Source organism: Heterocephalus glaber, unplaced genomic scaffold, assembly GCF_053883595.1.
Source record: "Heterocephalus glaber isolate CG9 unplaced genomic scaffold, H.glaber_assembly_v1.0 deba00000901, whole genome shotgun sequence".
NCBI lineage: Eukaryota > Metazoa > Chordata > Mammalia > Rodentia > Bathyergidae > Heterocephalus > Heterocephalus glaber.
Genome location: NW_028258171.1, coordinates 462,330 through 487,716, shown reverse-complemented (window position 1 = coordinate 487,716; position 25,387 = coordinate 462,330). Strand labels below are relative to the sequence as shown.

At 35.3% G+C, this 25,387-nt stretch overlaps 1 protein-coding gene across 1 annotated transcript in view; it reads right to left on the bottom strand.

Annotated features, from left to right (window-relative positions):
• Ttc6 (tetratricopeptide repeat domain 6) overlaps nucleotides 1-25,387 on the bottom strand; it is a 163,518-nt gene that overhangs the window by 6,202 nt on the left and 131,929 nt on the right. Inside the window, 6 exon segments of the mRNA XM_087208003.1 lie at nucleotides 10,084-10,244; nucleotides 11,738-11,820; nucleotides 14,634-14,784; nucleotides 16,381-16,501; nucleotides 19,063-19,232; nucleotides 22,151-22,287. Coding sequence (XP_087064129.1) covers nucleotides 10,193-10,244; nucleotides 11,738-11,820; nucleotides 14,634-14,784; nucleotides 16,381-16,501; nucleotides 19,063-19,232; nucleotides 22,151-22,287 — 714 coding nt within the window. The 3' untranslated portion in view covers nucleotides 10,084-10,192.

The window sequence follows — 25,387 nt, the reverse complement described above, 5'->3', positions numbered from 1 at the left end:
AACTATAGCACTCTGAAAAGAGAGATTGAAGATGATATCAGAAAATGGACAGACATCCCCTGCTCCTGGGTAGGAAGGATTAATATAGTGAAAATGGCCATACTTCCAAAACTGCTATATAGATTTAATGCAATTGCAATTGAGATCCCAGCAGCATACTTCATGGACCTTGAGAAAACAACCCAAAAATTCATTTGGAACAAAAGAGACCCAGAATAGCAAAAGCAATTCTAGGTAACAGAGACACGGCAGAGGCTATCACAATCCCCAACCTGCAACCCTACTACAAAGCTACTGTGATAAAAACAGCATGGTACTGGCAAAGAAACAGACCTGAGGACCAGTGCAACAGATTGGAAGATGTAGAAACAACACCAGGCACACTCAGCCACCTCACCTATGACAAAAGAGCCAAACACCCTCACTGGAGGAAAGATAGCCTCTTTAATAAATCCTGCTGGAAAAATTGGGCTTCAACTTGCCAAAGATTAAAAATAGACCTGTATCTCTTGCCATGCACTAAACTAAAATCGAAGTGGATGAAAGATCTAAATATTAAAATAGAAACTCTCAACCAGTTGGAACAGAGGTTAGGTAGAACCCTTGAAGACATCGGTGTCGGAAAAGATTTTATGAACAAAACCTCAGTTGCCCATGAACTAGCACAAACAATCAACAAGTGGGATCTCTTCTTATTACAAGGCTTCTGCACAGGAAGAAAAACCACCAGCAGTGTGAAGAGACAACCCACAATGTGGGAAAATATCTTCACCTACTCTTCCTCAGACAAAGGTCTACTATCTCAAATCTATAAAGAACTTCAAAAGGTCAGACCTCTCAAATTTAAAGACCCAATCCAAAAATGGGCATCTGAAATGAACAGACATTTCTCAGACAAAGAAGTAGAAATAGCAAATAAATACATGAAAACATGCTCAACATCACTGGTCATTCGAGAGATGCAAATGAAAACAACCCTGAGATTCTACCTCACTCCAGAAAGAATGGCTGCTATCATGAAATCCACCAATAACAAATGCTGGCAGGGCTGTGGGGAAAGAGGAACCCTGCTCCACTGCTGGTGGGAGTGTAGACTGGTGCAACCACTGTGGAAATCAGTATGGAGATACCTCAAAGAACTAGGACTGGAAGTCCCATTTGACCCAGCTATTCCACTGCTGGGGATATTCCCCAAAGAATTAAAAGAATCATACCACAGTGATATATGTGTGCCCATGTTCATAGCAGCACAGTTTGTGATAGCTAAAACATGGAAACAGTCCAAATGCCCATCAACTGGAAACTAGATAAAGAAAATGTAGGTTTTTTAATAAAGTAGAGTACTACTCAGCCATAAAAAATGAGAAATTAGAGACATTTATAGCTAAGTGCATGCACATTGAGGCAATACTCTCAAGTGAAATAAATAGGACACACATGTATAAACACTGAATAGTTTCTCTGGTGTCAGAAACTGAAAGTGTAAATAAGGACTAAAATGTATAATAGGTAATGTGAAATGGGAAGAAAAGGGGCAAAGGGGAAGGAAGTGGGAGGGCTAGGGGAACGGATAGAAGGGAATGGGATTAATATGAGAAAATGGAAAAATAGGAACAAAATCTTTGTAAATAGGGAGGACTGGAGGGGTTGAAGGGAGGGTTGGGCAAGGGTGAAAAATAAGAATCAAGAGAGATTATGTACAGGTGCAAATTTCCAACAATGAATGTCATTATACTGTATACCTAAAATGTACCAATGATTCGAATGAATAATCAATAATGCAAAACAGGAAGAAAAGGTCCAAAGGGGTAGGGGTGGTGGGAGGGGCAGGGGAAAGGAAAGAAGGGAAAGAGAAAAATGATGAGAAATGGAAAAAATGGAAAGAAAGTCTTTGTAAATAGGGAAGGGTGGAGGGTGTGAAGGGAGTTCTAGGAATGGAGAAAAAATAAGAACCAAGATGCATTATGTAAAGGTACAATTCCCAATGAGAAATGTAATTGTGTTGTATACCTAAAATGTGTCAATAAAAGAATTTTTAAAAAGAAAAAAAGAAAATATACTCTTTTAAAATCGTGATACACACTGTATTTCCCATTTTATTCTCAAAGTATTTTTGTTATGAAAAAATATTCTTTCATAGAATGTTTTTGTTCTTTATTAACATCTATTTGTATTACATTAAAATAAAATATTGTGTCTCTACTACTTTCTTTTAGCATTCACTCAACGTGTTTACAACAACCTCACCTCCCATCCTTCTGTCCTTACTCTGCACATGATCTTGCCATTGAAAACTAGATTAGCTTCCTTCTCCGTTTCCTTTTTTTCTACCTTTCAATGTGTCGATTCTTCATCCATTCTCACATTTTTCTGTTATTTTTGAATGTCCTCCTTTCTTCTCCTTTTCAGAGCTCACTCCTTGACCCCACTTATCTGCCCCATCTGATCACAATTTATTTCCTTCCTCTTTTGGACTTCTGCTCCTTCCCTATCTCCTCAAGTCCATAAAGATTTGAGTCTATTCCAGGCTTCCATCCTATTTAAATTAAAAGGAACCTATTTTCACTTCCTCCTGCTTCTTCCATCTCTTTCTTCCTTTGCTACTCTACAAAGTCTTCTCAGAGATCTGGAGGACAGTGCCATGGTTGCTGTGGATAAAAACTTGGAAGAGGGAGAAATGGATAGATGATGGATAGATGGATGAATAGATAGATAGATGGACACAGACACATATGGAAGAGAGAGAGAGGTTGGAAGAGGATCAAGGATGATGACAGGCTTCCAACTAAAGCAACAGGAGTTGGGACAAGGGGAGGGAAAACAAATGTAAAGAAGTATTTCTGAAAGGTTCTAGAAATCAACAGCTTCAATTATGGGCAGGAAATAAGCAATGAAATATATAGTGAGAAATGACCTCCGCATTTGCAATAAAGAAGACCTCAATGAAAAAAAAAAAAGAAGAGATCAATGAAAACAACAAGAGCACTTCATTTCAAACCAGGGTGTAATCATTTTGTATTACTGCAAGTCTAATTATCACAAATTTGGCAGATTAAAGTAACACACATCTACTATCTCAGTTTTCACAGGTCAGGTGTTGAGGAATGGCTTAGCTCTGTCCCTTCCCTGACCCACAAAGCTGTAATTTTGGTGTCAGTTGACCTTCATTCTCCTCTGGAGACTTGACTAAGGAGGAAACAGCTTCTTTCACTGACCATCTTCATTCATATTGTTAGCAAATGGCATTTCCTTGAGACTTTAATAAGCTGGTGGTCATTTCCCAGGACCAAGAGCACCAGCTTCTTGCTAACTGTTGGCTACTGCAGTTTCACCACAGGACCCCCTAGCACACTCACAGCATGCTATTTCCTCCTTCCAGCCCAGCCCAAGTATCTTTCTCTCCAGTCTGCTAAGAGAAAGTCTTGTACAATGTAGCATCATCAAAATAGTGGCCTCTCATTAACTTTGCCATACTATACTGGTTAGAAGAAAATCATACGTCTTGCCCATATTCAAGGGGAAGTAAATTATATAGATTGTGATTCACTTGAGGGTAACTTTAGGGTATGTCTACTGCAGTCCTGGCTCTGAATGGCTCCGTATCTCCGCATTATAAAAAATACATTCCTCCACTTCAAGGTCTCCATTACTTCATCTCATTACTTCATCAGCTCAAAGTCCAAAATCTCATCATTCAAATCAGGTCCAAGTATATATGAGCTCTTTGAGTAAATCTACTAAGTACCACTCCTAGAGCATAATTCCTCTCCATCTATGGACCTGTAAAATTGAAGACACAATTTATCTCTCCCCAACAAAACCAATTACAATGGCAGGACAGGCACAAGATTATATCCACAATGATTTTGATTCAAAAAAGGACAAAAAGAGGAATTAACATGTGTTATGTACATGTACCAACTTCACACAAGGAATGTAAAACATTATGTACTACAGGCATGTACTAATGAACTAAAGAGTGTGCGAAGGAATAAAAAGCATTCCTAGTCCATTGCAACTCTGAAATCGATCTGAGCAAATATCCAGTCTCTTGAGTAGGTTTCAAGGCATGTGAATAACTCTTTGTGGCTCTTAGTCCTATCCCCTGGCTTCTTGCTCTTGCCCTCTGGGTCACGCTTCTTTTTACATAAAATGTCGAACATGTTTACATCTGAGTTGTTCTGTTAATCTCTTTCCTGCCAGTATAAGTTGAAGGGCTGACAGACTTCCCTTTTGAACTTTGTCTCTTTTATTCCAAACTGGTTTTCTGATCAAATCATTTCTTACAAACTTTGGAGACCTTTTATGTATTTCATAGGCATTAATTTTCTCCATTAAACAAAAGCCACATCCACTACTTTTTGCAAAAGAAAAAAATTCCTTATCTGCTTTGACCTCTTGCTGTTATGCCTGAGAACAACTTTCAGTAGTCCTCTGGAATGGTTAAAATCTGTAAGTCATATGCTTCATCTCTCAAAAGGAAGCAGTACAACTGAATATTCAGGCTTTATGATCTTTCTGAGATTTCAGCAAAAAGATCTCTACTTGACACTTTACCCTTTTCTCTAGAACATGCTTTCTTACAGTGAATATCTTTTTTGTGTCCCCTTGTGTAGCCTGGGCTGGCCTCAAATTCTTTATAATCCTCCTGCCTCAGCCTCCTGAGTGCTGGGATTACAGGCATGCTCCAACATACCCAGCAATAGCAATCTTAATTTTATCATCTTTTGCCATCTGGGAGAGGGCTGAAAATGATCATCACCAGTCCTGGTTTCTTTTGTTTAATAGTTCTTATTTCTCTCCTCTCACACTTCAACCTGGCAGTGCTATCAATACTTAGCTTGGAAACTATATTAACTATATATCCAAGATCCTAGATTATTAGTTCTGTTTTCTCCACAACTGCAGGAGACATTTTTGCTATACTTTCTACCTCTATGTTAAAAAAATCTGTCTTCTTACAGTTTCCAACATGTTCCCCATTCACTTCTGAGTTCTCGGTGGCCACATCATTACAGGCCTGATATCTACTAAAGGTCTGTCTGAGGTGATTTAAACTTTCTCATCACACCCTTTAAAATTCTTCTAACATCTGCCCCACTGCTAGGTTTCAGAGCTTCTGCCATATTTTTTATATTTATTAGAGCTCTACTCTACTTCCTGGTACTAAAATTTGTATGTTCCCTATTACTGGGCGGGGGGGAAACCCATAATTCTGTACTTTGAAACAACACACATTTATCATTTCACAGTCTCCATGGTCAGGAGTCTGTATGCACCAGAGGACCCAGAGTCCTCTGCTTTGAGTTCCATGGACCACAGTCAGGTTGCTAACAGGTGGCAGCATCCTCATCTGGAGACTCAAGTAGGGACGTATCTTCCTCCAGGTCATTCACCTTGTTGGAATATTTCATTTCCTTATGGCTGCATGTTAGAGGGTACAGGTTTCTTACTGATTATTGGCTCAAGGTTCCCTGAGGTTCCACAGGACACGGCATTTCCCCACCATGGGATCCTCTTCACAGCCAGCTCATGCTATGGCTCTTACTATGCCTCTTTGCTCTTTGCTCTTTGAAGACCAGCAGAGAATATCTCTCTCCTCTCTCTCTCTCTCTCTCTCTCTCTCTCTCTCTCTCTCTCTCTCTCTCTCTCTCTCTCTCTCTCTCTCTCTCTCTCTCTCTCTCTCTCTCTCTCTCTCCCATAAGCAAAGGCCTTATATAATGTAGCACAGTCATGGGTACAACATGCCATCACCTTTGTCATATTCTATTGAGAAGAAGAAAGTCACAGGTTCCACCCACACCCAAGGTCATACAAGGACATAGTTTGTCAGGGTCACCTTATGACGTGTCTGGCACAAGATGATAGAAGCCAAATTGTAGGCAGTAGCATAATGAACAGCAAGTAAGGAAGGATAATGAATACAGAAAATTTCCAAGATTTGGCTATTCCAGAGGTAGAGAAAAAGTTGATAATTAGAGAGGTAAAGAAGCAAAAAAAAGAAGTATATTTTAGTTCAAGATAAAAATACTCATGATTAGATGTTTATTGAATAAAACCTATAAAGAAGCCTAAAACCAACAGAAGAAAAAAATGAAATAATAATGACTAATGTTTATTAAATGTTTACCAGGTGCCAGCTATTAAAGCTTGAGTAGTTACTTGACTTTGCTCATCTAATCTTCACAAAAACTTTAAGAAAAGGGAAAATTAGGGAACTCAAGGACTTGCCCAGTGGCTCACTAATGGCACATTGCAGAGCTGGACCTGGACCTGAACCGGGACCATGGTCAGAGCCCATACTCTCAGCCAAGGACTTAGGTGAATGAGACGAAGTTTCAAATAATATCATGTTGCAGAAATAAAATGATACCATGTGAGCATTTGGCCCTCAGTCTGTCTAATGCACATGAAGAGCTTAATAGATGACAAGTACTCATCATTTATGCCCCATACTAATTTGCATATCAAAAAAGTCCAGAAGGGACCAACAGATCCTAAATATGGATATGAAATCTACCTGACACTAAATAGATCCTTTCATGTCTCCTAAAAGATAATCCAAGTCTTCTATCCTGTGAAAAACTATAACATTTATGGGATAAGGTTTTACAACAATAGTAACAAGCATCTTAATGAATCCCACTTCACTCAAACCACTACTCAGAATTTTCTAATGCAAAGCAATGTGTATGTACAACAAGCAATTCAAAGTTTCAGCAGTTAGAACTTCTGACTCAATGTGATTGACTGGATATTTCTAAAGAAATTTCCTACACAAACACACACACACACCTCACACACTCACACCTCAAAAACTGAGGCTGGAGGGGTCACATTGAGAGCAGATGTATACAGCAGCATCACCAACTGGATACCATGAGGTGGGCCAACAACAAGGAGGAGGATTTGAGTCTGACACTCACAGGCAATTACTGAGTTGGAGTGCTCAGGGGAGACAGAGTAATCCCTGAGAGTGGTGTTCCCTCTCATCTGAAAGAGCTGACAACTCTACACAGAGGAGAGTGCTCTCAAAATTGATCTCTGGATGCCTCTAGATTAAGATCAAGCAAAAAAATAAAAATAAAAAGATCATAAATAAAGATCTCAAGCACAGGAAGAAGGAAATTACTATGTGTAAGATTTGGCAAGCCTAACAACCACAGACTTTGACATCTCAGCAATTAGAATTTGCCAATATAGAATATATAATATTTTAAAAATAGTGTTGAAATCATGATGATGAAGCAAAAGAAGACTATTAGGAATGAGTAGGAAAATTGGAAAACAAGAGTTGGAACTTCAAGTAAAAAGGATTCTTGACATAAAACAAGAAGACCCAGCTAAAGAATTTATGAACTTGAAGAAAATCCAGTAAGACCAATCCTACTCATGAATATCACCACAGAGATCCTCATAACCAAACCAAATTCAGCAGTGTATAAAAAAGATTGTGTTAGACAAAGCATGCATTATCAAGCTCACTTATTATGGGTATTCATGCTTGGTCTAACATTGAATAATCTGTGAAGTATAATATATACCAATATATTAAGGACAGGACAAAAACAATCATTTCAACATTTGAAGGCAAACAATTTGATATAATTCAAAATAAGAATAAAAAGAAAATTATTTAACCTTAATTTAGGTTAAGTCATCTACAAAAATCAATCACAAACTTAATTCTCCATTAATTCTACTTAAATTGTGAAATATTTAAATGTTCTCTGCCACTATTTTTAGTCACAATTGTTCCATCAGTAAAAATGGGTGATATAAAGGAAGAGAAGACATATGACAAAGAAAGGAATAAATCTTTATAGTTGACACAAATTTCCATTTTTATACACCAAAGAATAGACCTTAACATTTTGAGAAATAGTAAGAGAGTATAGCAGGGTGGATGGCTAGTAGTCAAAAATTAGTTTCTCTTCTATAAACTATTAGCAAACAGAAATTTGTTTTAAAGATACAAATTACAATAATGACAAAAGTTATGAAAATACCAAGCTAAGAAGATGAGCTGTATAAAATCTATTTAAAATTAAAGTCCAATAAATAGGGACATATACTGTCATGGTCATAAACTGGAGAATCCAATATCAAATAGGCACTGATTGTCCCTAAAATACCTAAAGATTCAATATACTTTTTTCAATAAAAATTCCACCAGTTTTTCATGGATCCTGATAACCTGCACTTAAGCTATGTATGGCAGAGTAAAGGCACAAGAATAACCAGTACTTTTCTGGAGAAGAACCAGACATTAAGAATTACAATGAAGTTGTAATAATTGAAACATTATACTTTAGGGCCAGCGATAGAAAAATTGACCAAAAGAACAGAATCTCAGCTACTCCAAAGGCTGAGGCAAGAGGATCATGAGTTTGAAACCAGCCTGGAGAAACTTGTCCCAAACAATGAAATATCATCTCATATCGGTACAAACGTCTATTATCCAAAAGACTAAAGATGAAAGAACTGGCAAGGATGTGGACAAAATGGAACCCTTGTGTACTGTTAGTGGAAATATCAACTAGTATAGCTATTATGAAAAGCAGTATAGAAGTTCCACAAAGAAATTAACAATAGAACTACCATATGGATCAGCAATCCTACTACTAAGCATGCATCCAAAAGAAATGAAATCAATATGTTAAAGAGACATATACACTCTCATATTTAGTGCAGCACAACTCACAAGAGCTGAGGAATGGAAACCATCTAAGTGTTCATCAGCAAGTAGGCATATAAAGAAAATGTGATATATTTACACAATGAAACACTATTCAACGAGAAGAAAGACGAAATGCTGTACAGCAACATAGATGGAACAGGAGATCATTAAGTAAAAAATCCAGTCACATAAAAAGAAGTAGCACATGATCTCACACATATATGGAATCTAAAATAATTGATATCATACAAATTGAGAGTAGAAGGGTAGTTCTCAAAAGCAAAAGCACAGAAGGGTGACATAAATAACAATAATATCTGTATATTTTAAAAGGCTAAAAGAAAGGCTTTTGCAACTTTTCACCATGAAGAAATGACAAATGTTTGAGGAGATAAATGTTTAATCTAATTTAAACATTATGCAATGTATACATGTATCAAAACATTACATGGTATCCCCAATATGTACAGTTTTATGCTTTTATGTATCAGCTAAAAATAATTTTTTAACTTTTAAAAATCACCTTTGATAAAGCCTTAAACAAAAAGCAAAACAAAAAAGTACAGGATACTATTTTATTGATGTTAGCAAAGAGAAGAACTTAAAGATGTCTTTTCAAAAAGCTTTGACAATGAAACTATAAATAGGTATAGTCAACTACATTAAAATTAAGAATCTCTGTTCATCAAAAGACACAGAAAGACAATTAAAAAACAAGCCACAAATTATGTAAAGACATATGGATCACAATCAAGGAATAGTATATAGAATTTATTTTTTAATGTCTACAATCACTGATGTAAACAAAAAAAATGTGTGTAGTGTATAGGAAATTGATAGTACAGGAAATATAAGTAGCTGATAAACATAAACAGACGTTCAATCTGATACCAAAACTGAGAAATGTGAGTGAAGAACACATTGAGACATCGGCTTTTAACCATCAACTTGACAAAAATAAAGTCTGGCACACCATTTACAGTACAGAAAACAGAGAAACAGGCACATTCACACACTGCAGGTGGGAGAATAAATTGGTACAACTCTACTGAACAAGGTGTCATGTTCTTGAAAGTTAAACATTCACACTCTCTACATGCTAGCAATTCTACTGCTAGGAATATTTCCTGAAAATCCACTCCATATACTAACAAAAGACATAAAAATGAATATTTAGATAAACTATATTCTGAACAGCAAAAAAAGGAAATAAAACAATTGTTAGCTAAAGCAGAATGAAAGAGTAAATAGTATAATAAATTCTGGTATAAATAAATAATAGTACATAAATAAATAGCATAATTTGGTTTTGTAACAAAACATCTAAATGCCATACTAAGTAATATATATAGATATATATTTCATAAGTAGGTTTGACAAAGGTAATTCAGAAATTTTTTCACCTTGATTTTCTTAGCCTTCATTTGGGCTTTTGCTAATAATGTAAACATGGTCATCTCCGACCTATTCCACGACATCCCATCCAAAACTTGAATGGCCTTGTCATGGTTTTCACAAAATGAATAAATGTGTGCTTGTTGTATTGGACTCAACCCAATGAGACCTAAAAGGAAAATAAAGTTAACAATATCTCTGCCAAATATCAAGGGTTTGAAAATAATTATTTAATGGGCTGGGGATTTAGCTCAGTGGTTCTGCCCCCTGCTTCGCAAGCACAGGGTCCTGAGTTCGATCCCCAGTAAAAAAAAAATCCTAAAAATAATTATTTAGGGAAGCAAAGCAATTCAATGAATTAATAAATCAATATTATGCTAAAATCTATTTACTACCAGAAAACATTTAAGATATTACAATTACAAATCAAAGCAGTGAAGTGGGAAGCCTAGTATATCCTATAATAACTTCTCTCACAAAATTCACTATATTATGAATCATAAGTTTCAAAATCTTTGTCATTCAAAAGAAGCCTTTATGTTATTCATACATAGCTGTCACAAGTAGTATAAAAACTTTATGGAGATATTACTTAAGTCAAAACTATACTTTTGCAATAACTATATTTATCTTTGTTCATTTCTGCTACTTGATAAATAGTGAACTTTGCAAGATCATAACATTTCATCGTAAGAAGATATTGTCCTCTGGAAGAAATAATAGTTGTTTGATTCTAAGCAGATAAAATAATTTTTCCGAGACAAGTTTCTCACAATAAGTTCCTTAAAATCATTATTATAATACATGCGCCCATTTTGTATATATGCATAAAAATCAGTGTGAAAATTACTGCCATTCTTATAGCAATGTGAAAATTAACATGGAGATGTGATGAAATAATTTAGGATATGTGATGTTAAAAAGAAAATAGTTAAATCTTTCCTTGTAACCATCTGTATTTAAAATGTTCCACTTTATTGCTGAGAAATTATTTTAAAATAAAGGAACATAAAAAAGAGAAAGTATTTACATAAGTTGCCAAAATGAGGTTCAAACACAAAGCAAGCCTTTATTATAAACCAGTTCCATTTCGTTTTCCAAGGTCTATCAATCCTTAGAGTATGATTTTGGTAGTGATTATTTGCAAAAAGTTCATTTATAAAGCAACTTCTACTATGTTTGAAATGCAATTCTAGGACAGGGGATTTAGCCCAGTGGTTCTGCTGCCTGCCTCACAAGTGCAAGGTCCCAAGTTCGATCCCCAGTACCAAACAAAAAAAATGAAATACAATGCTATGAATCTTTTTCCTTCACTCAGCTGAGGGTTATGCTTTTGTGCCTTTGTGGACACAATCAAAACAACTGTTCAAAATGTATTACCTTACTCTCATTAGATATGTGATAAAGACTTAAATAGTAAGCAGTTGTGTTTTGATGCAAGATAGAATACAGGAAAAGAAGACCTGGTTATTTTATGTAATAAGGTACCTTAAAGCTTAAATAAACTGAGACCTACACTGGGCTTACTGGTTGGGGGAGACTAGCTGCTGGAGATTCAATGTGCAATGAAGAGGCTGGAAGAATCAAGAGAGAACTAAATGTCCCAACAGCTCACACAGATGCTACGTTGTCCTGAACAGAATTCAACGTCTGTGCTCATACCTTATTATGTATAGTTGAATTCCATCTGGCTGAAGATGGATAGCACGAGACAACTCGTTCACTGCATTTTTCCACTTATGCAACTGTTGAATGATAAACAGAAGCTTAGGTTCTAATGAAAATTGTTTCCTTTTTGATGTTTATCCCTTCAAAACCTCTACTTCAGAAATTTTTCATGACTTTCTTAAGAATCATCAACACAAAAAGGATATATAGGAGTAAAATAAAGATTTATGAGCTAGAGTATTTTGGTTTTTAAAAAATTATTGGAAACAAAGTCTTTGTAAATAGGGAGGGACAGAGGGGTTGAAGGCAGGGCAGGGGAAGGGGGAAAAAGTAAGAACCAAGAGAGATTATGTAAAAGTGCAAATTTCCAGTGATGAATGTAACTGTATTGTATACCTAAAATGTACCAATAAAATTAATAAGAAATAAAACATATTTATCTTTATGTTTGAAAAATGATTACACATATCTGCACATATATAATCTAATGTAATTATGTCACACATTCTAGATTGTATGTGTTTTCATTTAACTTTTTAAATTTTTCTCCCTAACTGCAACATCTATTTCACAAAACCTCATCTATAATAATAAACTATCATGCAAAAAAATTAAAATAAAAAGTTAAAGCCAATTCTACTTAAAAATAAGCAAGGAAAAGCAAACTTGCTCCAAATTAAGTAAATGAATGAATAAAATAAAACCAAAATAACAGTATAAAAAGAGATCTACTGAACAATATGTAATGAAAAATAAGCATTAATTCCTTCCTTAATGCTGGTCACAGAAACATAGTCTGAATTTGTACACATTGAGAAACAAAATTAACTACCATTGCAGATATTACCAAAGGAGCACTACACAGACTTCCCCCCAAAAAACCTGGAAAAACCAGCCACTTCTCTAACTATAATGACATGTGAGGCAGAAAAGAGAATGCCCAAAATTAATTTGTGCATGGGAGTAAGCCATACCTGCAGAAATGGCCCAAACCATTTGCAGGAAATAGTAAAACAGAGGAAAAGTTTGAGAGTTGTTTATACAAATTTAAGAATTTCTCAAGCTGTTGCTTCTTAAGCTACCCTAGCTTAGGCTGGTGCAGTTAATAAACTCATGTAGTCATATGTTGCACTGCTGCACCTGTGCTACCCACCAGCCACTTCTCTGCCTTGTGGAAACCCTGGTCTGGGACAGATGGAGGCTCATTCTGCACAGACAGCTTCCCAGGACTCAGCTTCTCCAGGAAGCCTTAGAGTAGATTCACTGTGGAGGTTGAACCCACACAGTAGGGAAATGTATTTTTCTATATACATACACAAGGCTTGATTTTAATTGATTTATTTTCATGATAGTATATTATACACACACTCTTTTCTTACCCAAAAATATCTCATGGGACTCTCCCAAGTCAGCTGAAAGAGTTCTATTTATTCTTTTTAATTGAGTGTTATATTCCATAGTGTGAATACACCACAATGTATTCAACCAACATTGTACAGATATTTTTTGCCTCTGAACAAAAAAGAGTTTCTGAATATATATCCTTACACTATGCTATCATGCTGGTACTTTCCTGATAGGTTTCTGCGTGTGTTCAGAGGGAACACTGACTTCCTCAGAGGGGCTGAGCTTCATCAACAGGATTAAGCTAAGCAAGAGAGCCATGCACTGTAAGTACCCACATCTTCCCCAGCAAGGATGAAGAATCAACCTTCTCTGAAGACAATACTAAACCTGCCCTGGGTCTTCTACCTCCATCATCTGGAAGGTAAAGACTTTGAATGGGACTCCAGTCCCACTGGATCTTGTGATGTAGACAATGGAGAGAAGAAAATGCAGGCAATTCTCAACAGACATGTAGTGTGAGCACAAAATGTGTCTGGATGTTCTAATAGGGTGATTCTGAAGTTGATTTTTTACCGCAGCATAACCTATGCTATATTGACTGAAGCCAGTATATCCAGACAATTTTTTAAAACAAAGGGCAAAAAGAAAATGAATAGTCATCTTCTGTGGGATCTTGTAGGCCTTTAGATTTTGTAGACTTTGCCTTTTAATCTAAGGGCAAAAGGAAGCTATTGAAGGTTTGTGAGCAAAGCAAAATACTATGACATGTTCTCCTTGGACTTCTGTTGGCTGCTGTGTGGTAGTTCCATCAAAATAGTAAAAAGCAGAAGCAAGAAGGCTGGGAGGCTATTGTCATAAAGTTGATGAGAAATTACAGTGTCTTGGTAGGAAGTGGTATCTGCTTGAGGGATGGTGAAGAGAGTTTACAGTGGTTACCTCTGAAAGGTAAGATCTCCTTGGAGTTGGAGCAGACTTTTACTATTTACTGAATTGCTTGAATTTATTACATTAAGAATACAGTACATCTTTTATACATTTAAATAATATGTAAAAAAATAAATGAAATCTAAAGAAAATAATAGTTAAAATACCATTCTATATACATATCCATGTTATGAACCTATAAACTCAACAGTACACACACACACACACACATACACACAAATTATATGGATAAATTCCAAAATGTTAAGAGTAGTGATCTGTAGAGAATGAAATTATGGGCAGATTTAAAAGTTATTAATTTTCATAAACATATTTATTATTCATTATCTGTATAAATACATAATTATAATAAACATATATTGTTTCAGTAATAAGGAAAAAGCAAGTACTATATTATTTTTTAAAAGAAAGTTATAAAATATTTTCTCACAAATAGAGGCTTTGTAAGTAGAGTTAACTATATCTGCTTAACACTTACTGGTTACAAATTCATTAGCCTCTATAGTTAGCTAAAAAGTACATTTATATATTAAAAGTTGAGCAAATATCCAGAAAATTAAGACGTTTTTAAAATTCAATATTCTCAAACCTTAAATACCTTATAATAGGTTTCTGCTCTATACATATAGCTCTGAATATATGAAGGATCAATTCTAATAGCCTCAGAAAAGTGCCAAATGGCTTCAGTGTAGTTATCCAAGTGTAATATATGTATGAGGCCAATATTTACATAAGCCAAAGTAGAAGTTCTACAAAAACATAAAGAAAAATCTTGTTAGACATTTTTAATTATTTCAAATGTTTTTCAATTATGAATGAACCCAATAAAATATATGCATCAATACATCACAGTATTTTAAATGTCTTACTGATGTCAGCAGAAATTGGTTAACTACCCTTTGTCAGAAATTAGAAACATCCAGCTGAGCATAGTAGTGCATGCCCGTACTCCCAGGGCTGTGGGAGGCTGAGGCAGGAAGATCTTGAGTTCAAGCCTGGCTTGGGCAATTTAGCAACTTAGCAAGACTTTGTCTCAAAATAAAAAATAAAAAGGGCTGTTGATGTTACTCAGTGCAAAGATCTTAGATTCATTCAATCACCAGTACCACATACACAAAGAAAAGAATTATATACCTTAATAAAATCCTTGGTAAGGAATTAATAATTGTAGAGTCTGTGCTAGGAATGGATTTTGTGAAGTCTCTTACATTCCTGGTAATACTTTACCCTTCCTTCACTTAATCTTGAGTTATCTTGAATTACAAGCTTAGTTTTCCACAACTCAGAGAAGTCTTTGCTTCAGGCCATGATTAACAGTGTAGAATTCTATGGTTTATTGTCTTGGTGTTAAAAATTCTCTCCACATTGATATTTACGCAGCTACTTTTCTATATCAAATAAATGTTGTTTTTCTCTCTTAGAATCAAATAATTTTCAATGTAAAAATAACCTTAGACATTACCTTGTTCAATACTTTCTATTTCAAAATGAGGAAACTACACAACCAATCACCTGATCTCATGGAAACCCTGACCCTTTTCCTGGACATCAAATTTCCTACCATACAAAAGGTTCCAGTGATTCTTTGCACCTGAAACTCTTCTTTTTCTCCCTGCCTTAAAAAATGGCCAAAAGAAAACCATCCTAGTCATTATGAAACGATGTTTCATGACTTGCCTGAGTCAAGTTCAAAGTTTACCTTAGATTGCTAAGTAAACAGTCTGCCGGTTGACATGGAATTAGCATGATTTGTTACTCCTTCTGACAACTTTTATTTTAATGAATGCCTCATTGGAAAGAAGAGGAGTTATTCTGATTAAATTCCACATTTTTCAGCTGGCTTTCTGACAATTGTGTTTAACTTTCAATCTGCATTTTCTTCGTGAACCTATGTTTAAATAGCATTGACTTTTTTCTTCTTCTTTACTAAACAAAATGAAGTTAGAAGTTAAAACAGAGGGTTTTCTTCCTTTGAGTTGCATTTTGTGCACGGCAATGATATATCAAGCAGAAGGTTTTATCATTATTTTAAAACCTGATGAGGGTTTTCTAGTAATTTAACTTCTAAAAGCTCTAGTCTGGGTATCCTCAAACCCCTCTTTTATTACCCATAGACTTAACTCCTCAACCCCATTCAACCTCTAAAATTTACAAAAGCACCTGAAACAAACAACTTATGTTAGTCATAACCTTATTTTTAGCGGCATTATAATTCTAGGACAAATCTGCAATTGTCTCATTTTAAAATAAACTGATGATAAGGGGGTAAGGCTTTTTCTTTCATTGTTTTTTAGTTTTTCTTACTTTTAAAAAAAAGTGAAATCAATATGTAAAGGAAAACATACCTTTCTAGGGAAATAACAGTTTCAAAGTCACAAATTGCCAGCAGCCAAAGTTTTAGATGTGCATATACTATGCCCTGATGTAGAAAACAGCTAAGATTCTCATAGCCATCATTTATGAGAGCTTAAAAATAAAAGTGTATATCTTATTTGCGTTCTGAACAACCATACTTGAACCACATTTTAGTCTAAAGCCTTCCTATTCCTTATGCATATTTTAACATGACTACATAAAGTATCATATAACATATCTATGAAGGTTATATTTATTTGATGAGTAAAAAATAGTATTCTATGTAAAAACATATTTGTTAATTAATAACACATGTGGCTATAATGTTCCACAAACTCCTTAAACCTGGAAGAAATCCTGCTTTACAGTCAACTCCCATTATAGGAGGAGATTAAGGTCCAAAGGGGTGAGATGCCTTTGCCACAGATGAGCTTAGAATCTAAGTCCAGTCAGAAGGTGTTGTTACCCTTGAGGGTCCGTTATATCATAAAGTCATCATTTCTGGCCAATTAACAGGCTCAGGCACTAACTCAGACCAAGCCATATAACATAATTCAGGCTTACTCATAATCTAGGATGGGCAGCTGCCAAGCAGCTACCCCAAAGGCAAGCAGAACTTAGAATCAAGACAGGTGACTTGACTGTGAACGTTCTCAACAAGCACTTGCGAGGGGCAAGAACCACCTCCCAGTGCTTCACATGTGTGATTCTCATCAGTAACTAACCTAGAGATCATCTAAGTCTCTAGTTTATTCATCCCGCCTTCACTTGCAAAAACATACTAGTGAATTAGATGGGTTGTAAACAAGATTTAAAGCAAATCATCAGCTTCTCAAGTCCACTCTGGTTTATGAGGGAAAGTTTTGCCAAAAATATTCACAATCTGGGACAAAAATAGTCTTGGTATTGGATTTGGGGAAGTACAACCAGTGTCAGCAACAATCACACAGAGAAAATAAACACTTAAGGACAATCTGATTACTCAGTTCACAGTATGATCATCCAGTAAGGAAAAAGTCAGTTGCAATATTGATGGTTGCTCTAAAAATGTGGAAAAAAATTCTTAAATAAAAAATTAGAATTATGTAATAACCTCTTTATGTTATGGTTTCTCATGATTAAATTTGGATTATAAAAATATCTCATCATTATTTTACTATTAATTGGCATATTCTACATACAGCACTTAGAACAGTGTTTAAGAAATAGTAAAATGCCCAATAAATATTAAGCAGTATTATTATTATCTTAGAAAATATCTTGAGTGTCTTTTTTATTATGATGATGACAAAACTCCTCAAGTTAGCCTATTAGAGAGTACTGAGGCCAAAATCAAACTAGTTTGCTATGAGAACTTAAATAATAGAGATTTTTGTGTGTGGTGGAAGTAGGAGAACTAAAGAGCTCAAAACTTGGAGAAGAGAAAGTATGAGAAACTAGCCTTCAGAAAAAGACCAGGGAGATAGGAGTTAAGCTGCATCAGAGATGGACAGGCCAAATGGAGCCAGATAAATATGGATCTGCAAGTTTAAGTTATGCACTAAATTTATCCTCTGAACCCTAAGACATTCAGTAAGAGTATTACATACAACCTGTTTGTGTGGGGGTTACATTGGGGAATGAAGGAAGGAATTTGGAAAAAGCAAAGAAGAGAAAACAGTATCCATAAGAAGTCAGTGCATGAGAAAAGACAGGGAATCAGCCTTGAGCAGAAACTGGAAAGAACTATACAAGAGAAGTGCCTGGGAAATTTCAGACCACTTTCTCAAGAACCCTTAGAAACAGAAGGAAGCCACTAGATTCCTCTTGGCACATAGGAGGTCATTTGAGTTATTTTATTTGGATATTAATGAGAAGAGTGACCTCATAAAGCAAATGGACTTAAAGATATTGAAGAAACTATCATCACAGATCTCTTTCACTGTGAGAGTCTAGTTGTCCTCTAATCTCTACATACTGCCTCATCTATGATGATAGACATTGTGTCCATGTTAACACAGCCATCTTTGGTGTGCTGGACTCTGGCTGGATTCTATCATCAAAGTGGCTCATTTATTTGGTTTACTTGTTTACTGAACACTTACTTGAAGTACAGAACTGTTCGAGACACATATGTAAATGAGGAATACATTAAGGTAGAAATAGCCATTTTTATCTGATGACATCCCCAAGCTTCTGAGAATTCTCAAAGTCTCTTTTTAATGTAAGGGTCAAAAAACTTTGGATTTGACAAATCCATGGGCTGAGTCTTAGAACAGGACACAAGCCACTGGGACAAATAAATACCATTTCAGTGCTCTGACTAGGAAACAGAAATGAGTTTTCAGAAAAATACTCCAGAAAATGACTATCATATTATTTCTTTGATATGATAGTCTTTCCTTGCCATACACACACACATAAACACACAAGTCCACATGCATATATACTCATACACTATTAGGGGACACAAGAACACCTGTAGTTTAATCACTGTGACTTATAAGAATATATGGACATATATGACATAGTATGTATCTAAATAAGTATATTTAACACATAAGTATATACATATCAGTGTACACTAACATACATATGATACCAGTGGTCCCATATTAATATTCCTCTCTATGAATCTGAGCTGGTCAATCTTAAACTAGATTCTTATATATATGCAATTGAAGGCAAAGTACCTGAAACACTATAATCCTGTAGCGCTCTAAGAGGATTACTCTTTCTAAGTATGCATGCTCGATAATACAATGCTATCCAGTTATTAGGATCTAAGTGAATAGCAATAGAAAAGTCTTGAGTTGCTTGTTTAAAAAGTTGCCTTTTAAAATGTGCTTTCCCTCGGTATGTCCTAGAAAAACAGAAAATTTTATTTTAACCTATACAACAGAATATTCATCTTTTTTGTCAAATCTATTCACTAATTTTATATTTCAATATCAATTAGTGTTTGTTTCTCCTTGTTTCTCAAGAGAGCTTAGCCATGATGTTAATAGCAAAAGAAAAATACAAACTTTTTATAAATAAGGTACATTTTATTGTTTACATAATTATATACTTGTTAATTACACACTTACTAACTTTATTTCATTTCTTACCTTTTCCTTGGTGACAAACTTTTTTGAAACTTTGTAAAAAATTCTTCTCTAGTTATTGAATTATTGTGATTCTCTACTTCTTCTCTAAAGGGGCATTAGTTGAGGGAGGAAATTAAATTGGTTGGAGAAAAAGGAAGTTAATTCAAGGTATTGTAAGATAGTGTTGGGACTCATTTTTTATACTGAAAATCTGGATTCATCTCCTTAGCAACAGGGGGCCACTGAAAGAAAATTTTTGAGACAAAAGGTCTTTATTATGTGATAATCAAATCTAATCACTCCAGATCTAGGAATGAGAATTCTAAGTGTGAACTGATAAAGGATAAAGTATTGAGGCAGTGGAAATGAAAAAGAATAGATATAAAAGTCAGTGTGTTTGAAGAATTAACCTTTCTTAATGGTGTGCTGCAAAGAGAATTTAAAAAGGTTTACACTGTAAGAATTTAAATTAGAATCATATATATGATAAGTAAAATAATTTATAATTACTAATGAAACATAGTATTCTTTAGTAATGAATAATAATTTAAAATAAACATAAAAGTTTAATTTATTAAAAAATAAATAAGACATTGCTTAAAGAAGTACAAAAAAATATTTTCATCCAAGAGTAAAGTATCTTAGGTCTCCAGATGCTTCCTGTTCTTAAAAGATATCTATTGGCTACAAGCTATGATATATTCAGAGGTGAATGATTTCTCACTTTTTAAGAACAAAAAAACACCTAATTCAGTTAACATGTTTCTATGAAAAATGGAAGACTTAATTCATGTTGAGACCATGGCTAAATCCTGAAATCAAATTCTGACCAAAAAACTATTTAAAACTCAATGAATTATATTAAAAAATCATTAAATAAAACAAAGAAAATTCACTATAGTTTAATTCCATCTAAAATGATGCCTAAGAGGCATATATCCCTCAAAATCAGTCTATGAATCTAAGCATCTTATAAGTTGATCACAGGAAAAATAAATTTTAAGTAAGAATAAAAGGATACTCTTTGGAATAAAGAATAAAAGATTCAAAATTTACAACTATTACATTCTTGATAAACCCTAAAACCATTTCAAATGATGAAGATCCCTATTATCATTAAAATTATTAAGTTAAATCAATATAATTTTAAAAGAGTTGAGAGATTAGCAAAAAAGATAGAATGCAAAATTGAAAATTCCATTCTTTGATAAAAGTAATGAATAAGCTTCTATAAAAAGACTGTCAGGACCAACATTTTTGGAACTCTGGATTCTAATTTAAAACTTGCAGCAACCAAGCCAATGGTTAACAAAGGGTGGAGGGGGCTGCTAGATTTTGCTAAGAAAGCTCTATGGTGTTCAAACTTAGCTCATTGCCACTCCCCACTTTGCATATCAGTGGAGGCCTTGAGAACAGCCCACATTCCTAGTACAGGTTACAGCTAGGAAAGGGAGCTATATGGACCTCTGCTCCAGGAATAGTGCTTTTGTGTTTTAATTTGTTTAGTAGGTCATGGAAGGATTAGTGCAAGAGCTTGTCTTTGTTTTGTTACCCTCAGAGATTTACCAGGACAGAAATGTCTTCCTGGTTGGTGTTTACCAAAAATGTTTAAAGGCAAGGATGTTAACTGCTGCCACCTAGAGCAAGAGATAACAGTTTGGAAAGGCAATAGAAAAATATGGGCAGGAAGAGCTGAAGAAAGATATGCTTGAGAGATGTTATGATTTAGATCTAAATAATTCCCAAAGTCTCATGTGTTCAGAGGCGGAGCTTTTGGATTGGGTCATGAGGGCACTGTGCTCATCTGTGGATTCATCCATTGATGAGTTCATAGCTGAATGTGCTGTTAGGAGGTGGAGCCTTGTTGGAGGGGGTAGATCACTGGGATTATGACCTAGAAGGGTGTATTCTTATCCCTGGCTCCTCCCTTCTTTCTCTATCTTCCTAGTTGCCATGGGGTGAGCAGCTTTCCTCCACTATGCCTTGCATGTTGTTTCTACCTTGGAGCGAGTTGACCATGGACTGACCCTTCTGAAGTGGGGGAGGCAAAGGCATAAAAGGTTTCCAAAGAGCTGAATGCCTTTTTCTTGACTTGGTAGTGGTTACAGGAGTATTTACATAGTGAAGTCATTAAACTGTAAATTTCTATTTTATGTTTTTCTGAATGTGTGCTTTACTTTACTCTAAGTGTAGTTTACAACTGAAAATTGCAAATGAAGAGATTAGTAATGACTATTCATACATTTCAGATCTCTTCAAAACCTTAGATTAAAAGGAAAACAAGAAAATGAAAGCTACACTGTGCATAATAAGGTTAGGAGAACAAACTATAATATACACATTACGATATACAAAAGAATGTATATGAGCAATTCTCTGTACTTCATATATACAAAGAATATGTATGAAAAATAATTTTAAGGAAGTAAAATATATCAGTGCTTTAGAAATGTATAATTTAACAAATATTTAGAAAATGGAAATGAAATAACTCTTACTTTTCATTTATACCTGTTACATTAAATTACCCTTTACTATTAAGGTGTAGGTAACATTTTCATTTACTGGTGGCATTTGAAAATTGATTCATTGTTTTAAAGGGTTAACAGGTGTATTTCAAGCAATATTCTTTCCTGAAGAATGTTTTAAATATTAATAATAATTTCAAAAAACATTTTGAAATAATTCTTACCATGCTTCAGAATTTTGCTGTTCTATGTTTAACAAAGCTGTAAAATCTTGTATGGCTGAAGTCCAGTTTTCATTTTCATAGTAAAACTTCCCACGTTTCAATAATACATCTGTTCTTTTGGGGTCATAAAAAATACACTACAGAGGAATGGGGAGGTATATAAACATTTCATATTTAAAAAACTAAGAAAAAACTGAGAAAAGTAAGCAAACTCTGATTACATGAAGAAAACTACTGTAAGATGGCAAATTTTTCAGATTTACATTTAAAAACCATACTAAGAAATCCATCCATAACCACATTCTTTAGAGGGAATATTTTCCCAGAGAAAAGAAAAAACAGCTTATACAAGAAACTAAAGTTTTGCCCACTGAAATTTTCAATAAAAGTTCATAATTGAAATGTGACAATAGAGTAAGGTTGTATTGGATTTCTCACAGTATTTTATCGTAATTAAAAGTGAAACATATCACATCAGTGTAGATTCAATCAAATCAAAAATAGATTAATCTAGGAATAGATTAAAATGAGGGAAAGAACTGAATTGGTGGTGGCCTGGTTCATACATTTCATATTGGTACAAAGCAATAGAGTGAACAGACCGGATCATCATATACTCAGTTGTAAAACCCTTCACCTGTTGGTACTGGGAAAGAACACAGTAAGTCACACACCTGTGCACAAAGGCGATAACCAAGCACAAAACAGCTTACCAAGTATCTTTAAACTGAGAAAAAAACAGTGAAGAGTGGGAGGCTTGTTTGACCTCAAGGTGCTAAATTAATCTATTTTTAAACTACTGATGCCAGACAGAGAAAATAAAGAGTCACTTCTAGAGCAGAAGTTACAAAATTTATATTTTCACCAACCAGAAAAATGTCAGTCAATGACTAAGACACATGGGTGAATTAAGAAACAGGGCAGCTGGAAACTAAATTATTTAATTGTTTCTAAATTCCCAATTGTAGTAAGGACTAAGAACTTGGAATTAAAAGTCAGGAGTTCTGCTGGAGTCAGGTGAATATTTTACCCTAATTTAAGATGTGTCATGTACTTATAACAAATACACAGAATGCAAACATTAGACGTTGGAAACAATAACAAAAATAATGAAAAAAGAGAAAGGAGATTTAGAGTCACAGGGAGGGAAGTGGGTGGGGAGGGGAATAAAATAGGGATTTAGATGTATTATGTACGTGTACCTACTCCCTAAGATCAGTGTAAACTTCATGTACTACAAACATGTACTAGTAAAATTGTTTTAAAAGTTCACTTCCTTGATGATACTGCCTGACATCCCCCCAAAAAATAAATATTCTTTGACCAGACCATCCTTCCTTCATAGCACATCATAAACTTCCATTATATATTTATATATGTGTTTCTATCTGTCCTTAAATACCTACCCTTTAAACTATAAGCTCTGCAAAATGTACATTTCATTCACTATTTATTCACTACATTGTTCAGCACCTTAGTTAATACATGTTTCTGAAATTCCATACAATCCAGTTATCCCACTGTTAGATATCTTCCCCAAAGAGCTGAAGTCATCATACTGCAGTGATACAAGCATACCAATGTTTATATCAGCACAATTCATAATAGCTAAATCCTGGAAGCAGCCTGTACACCCATCAACAGACAACTGGATAAAGAAAATGTGGTATTTATAGATAATGAATACTACTCAGTTATAAAGTAAGACACATTTGAGATATCTGTAGGAAAATGGATCCACCTGAAAAATATGTTGAGTGAAATAAAACAGACATACAAGTTTAAATGCCATATGGTATCTCTCATTTGAGTGAGGCAAAGTACAAACTAAGAAACTGATAAGGGGTAGATAGAAAGGGGACAGATCTCTTGCAATAGGGAAGCGGTCTAAGGGAACGAGGGCAAGGGGTGAGGAGGAGGAGAAGGTGAAATGTGAGGAATAAAGATATGCCATAAGGAAGATCCCAATAATCCCAATTAATGTCAACACTATATGCCATAACATGAGCTAAGACAAATAATACCAACAAGTACTAAAAAGGGGATAGGGATCCTAAAGAGGAGGTGGGTAGGGGATGGAAGGAGAAGGAAATTTTTAAAAGCTGTAATATGTACATGTAACCAACCACTCTCCAAGATGAGTTCATGTACTAATAAAAAACTGATGGGCCAGGGATTTAGCTCAGTGGTTTCACCACCCGTTGCGCAAGTGCAAGGACCCGAGCTCGATCCCCAGTACCAAAATAAAAACAAACTGATATGTGCATAATAAGTATTTCTAAACTAATAAAAAATAAGAGTGGCATTGTGCTTACCAGAGAAAATAAAAAAACTCAAGGGGAAATGGAAGGAGAGGGTAGAGTAGAGAGGGGAGTGGGAGGGATGAAAAAAGTATTAAGATGCATTATGTATGTGTAATAATTCCCCATGAGGAATGTAATCATTATCATGTACTAATAAAAAATAACCCACCCAAAAAATAAGAAATAAATGTTTCTGAGTGAGTGAATAAATAAGCCTATGTTTGGGAGCAGGTAGGTTCCCTGCAGAAGAGAATAAGCTAGTCAATAGTTAAAAAACGGGGTGTGGCCTCAGAGCAGGCCAGAGGCAGTAGCGCTATGCACAGAAGATGTCTACCACGGATCACACGTGCTGGAGATGAAGGGGTGAACAAAAACTTAACCACGGGAAAGCAACTTGAAGGAGAAGGCCAGCAGAAATCCAGTAATGGGTGTTTAGAAAAAGGAAGGCCACTTTGCAATCCCAGCACTGCTTACAACCCAGATCCAGCCAAGGCCAGGGTGGGAAAAGTTCGAATCTCCCAGGGTTCTGCTGATGGGTGCCTGGGCTCGAGGCCACCACCCACTGCCCATCTGCCCTAACTGTCCTGTCACTGGAAGATAGAGAATAAGGGCCTCTTCAGATCAGGGCATCAGAAAAGCACAAGCCAGAGAATCACTCCAAGAGAGGTGAGGACCAGCAAACTTTAGGGACAGAGAGAAGACAAGGGCATGGTCCTGATTAGGGACCCAGAAAGAGGCACTGTGGGATCTGTCAGACAGTGAGACTCACACAATGACTGTGCTCAGTGAGGTCTAGGAGAGGAGAAAAACAGGGATCAGTGTCGGAGCAGGCACTCTCCACCACCCCCAAACACTGCTGAGGTCTGTACCTCTGTCAGTTCCTGCCTGCTGTCCCCAAAAACGGCTGAAATCCATGCAGAAAAGCTCTCTTCTC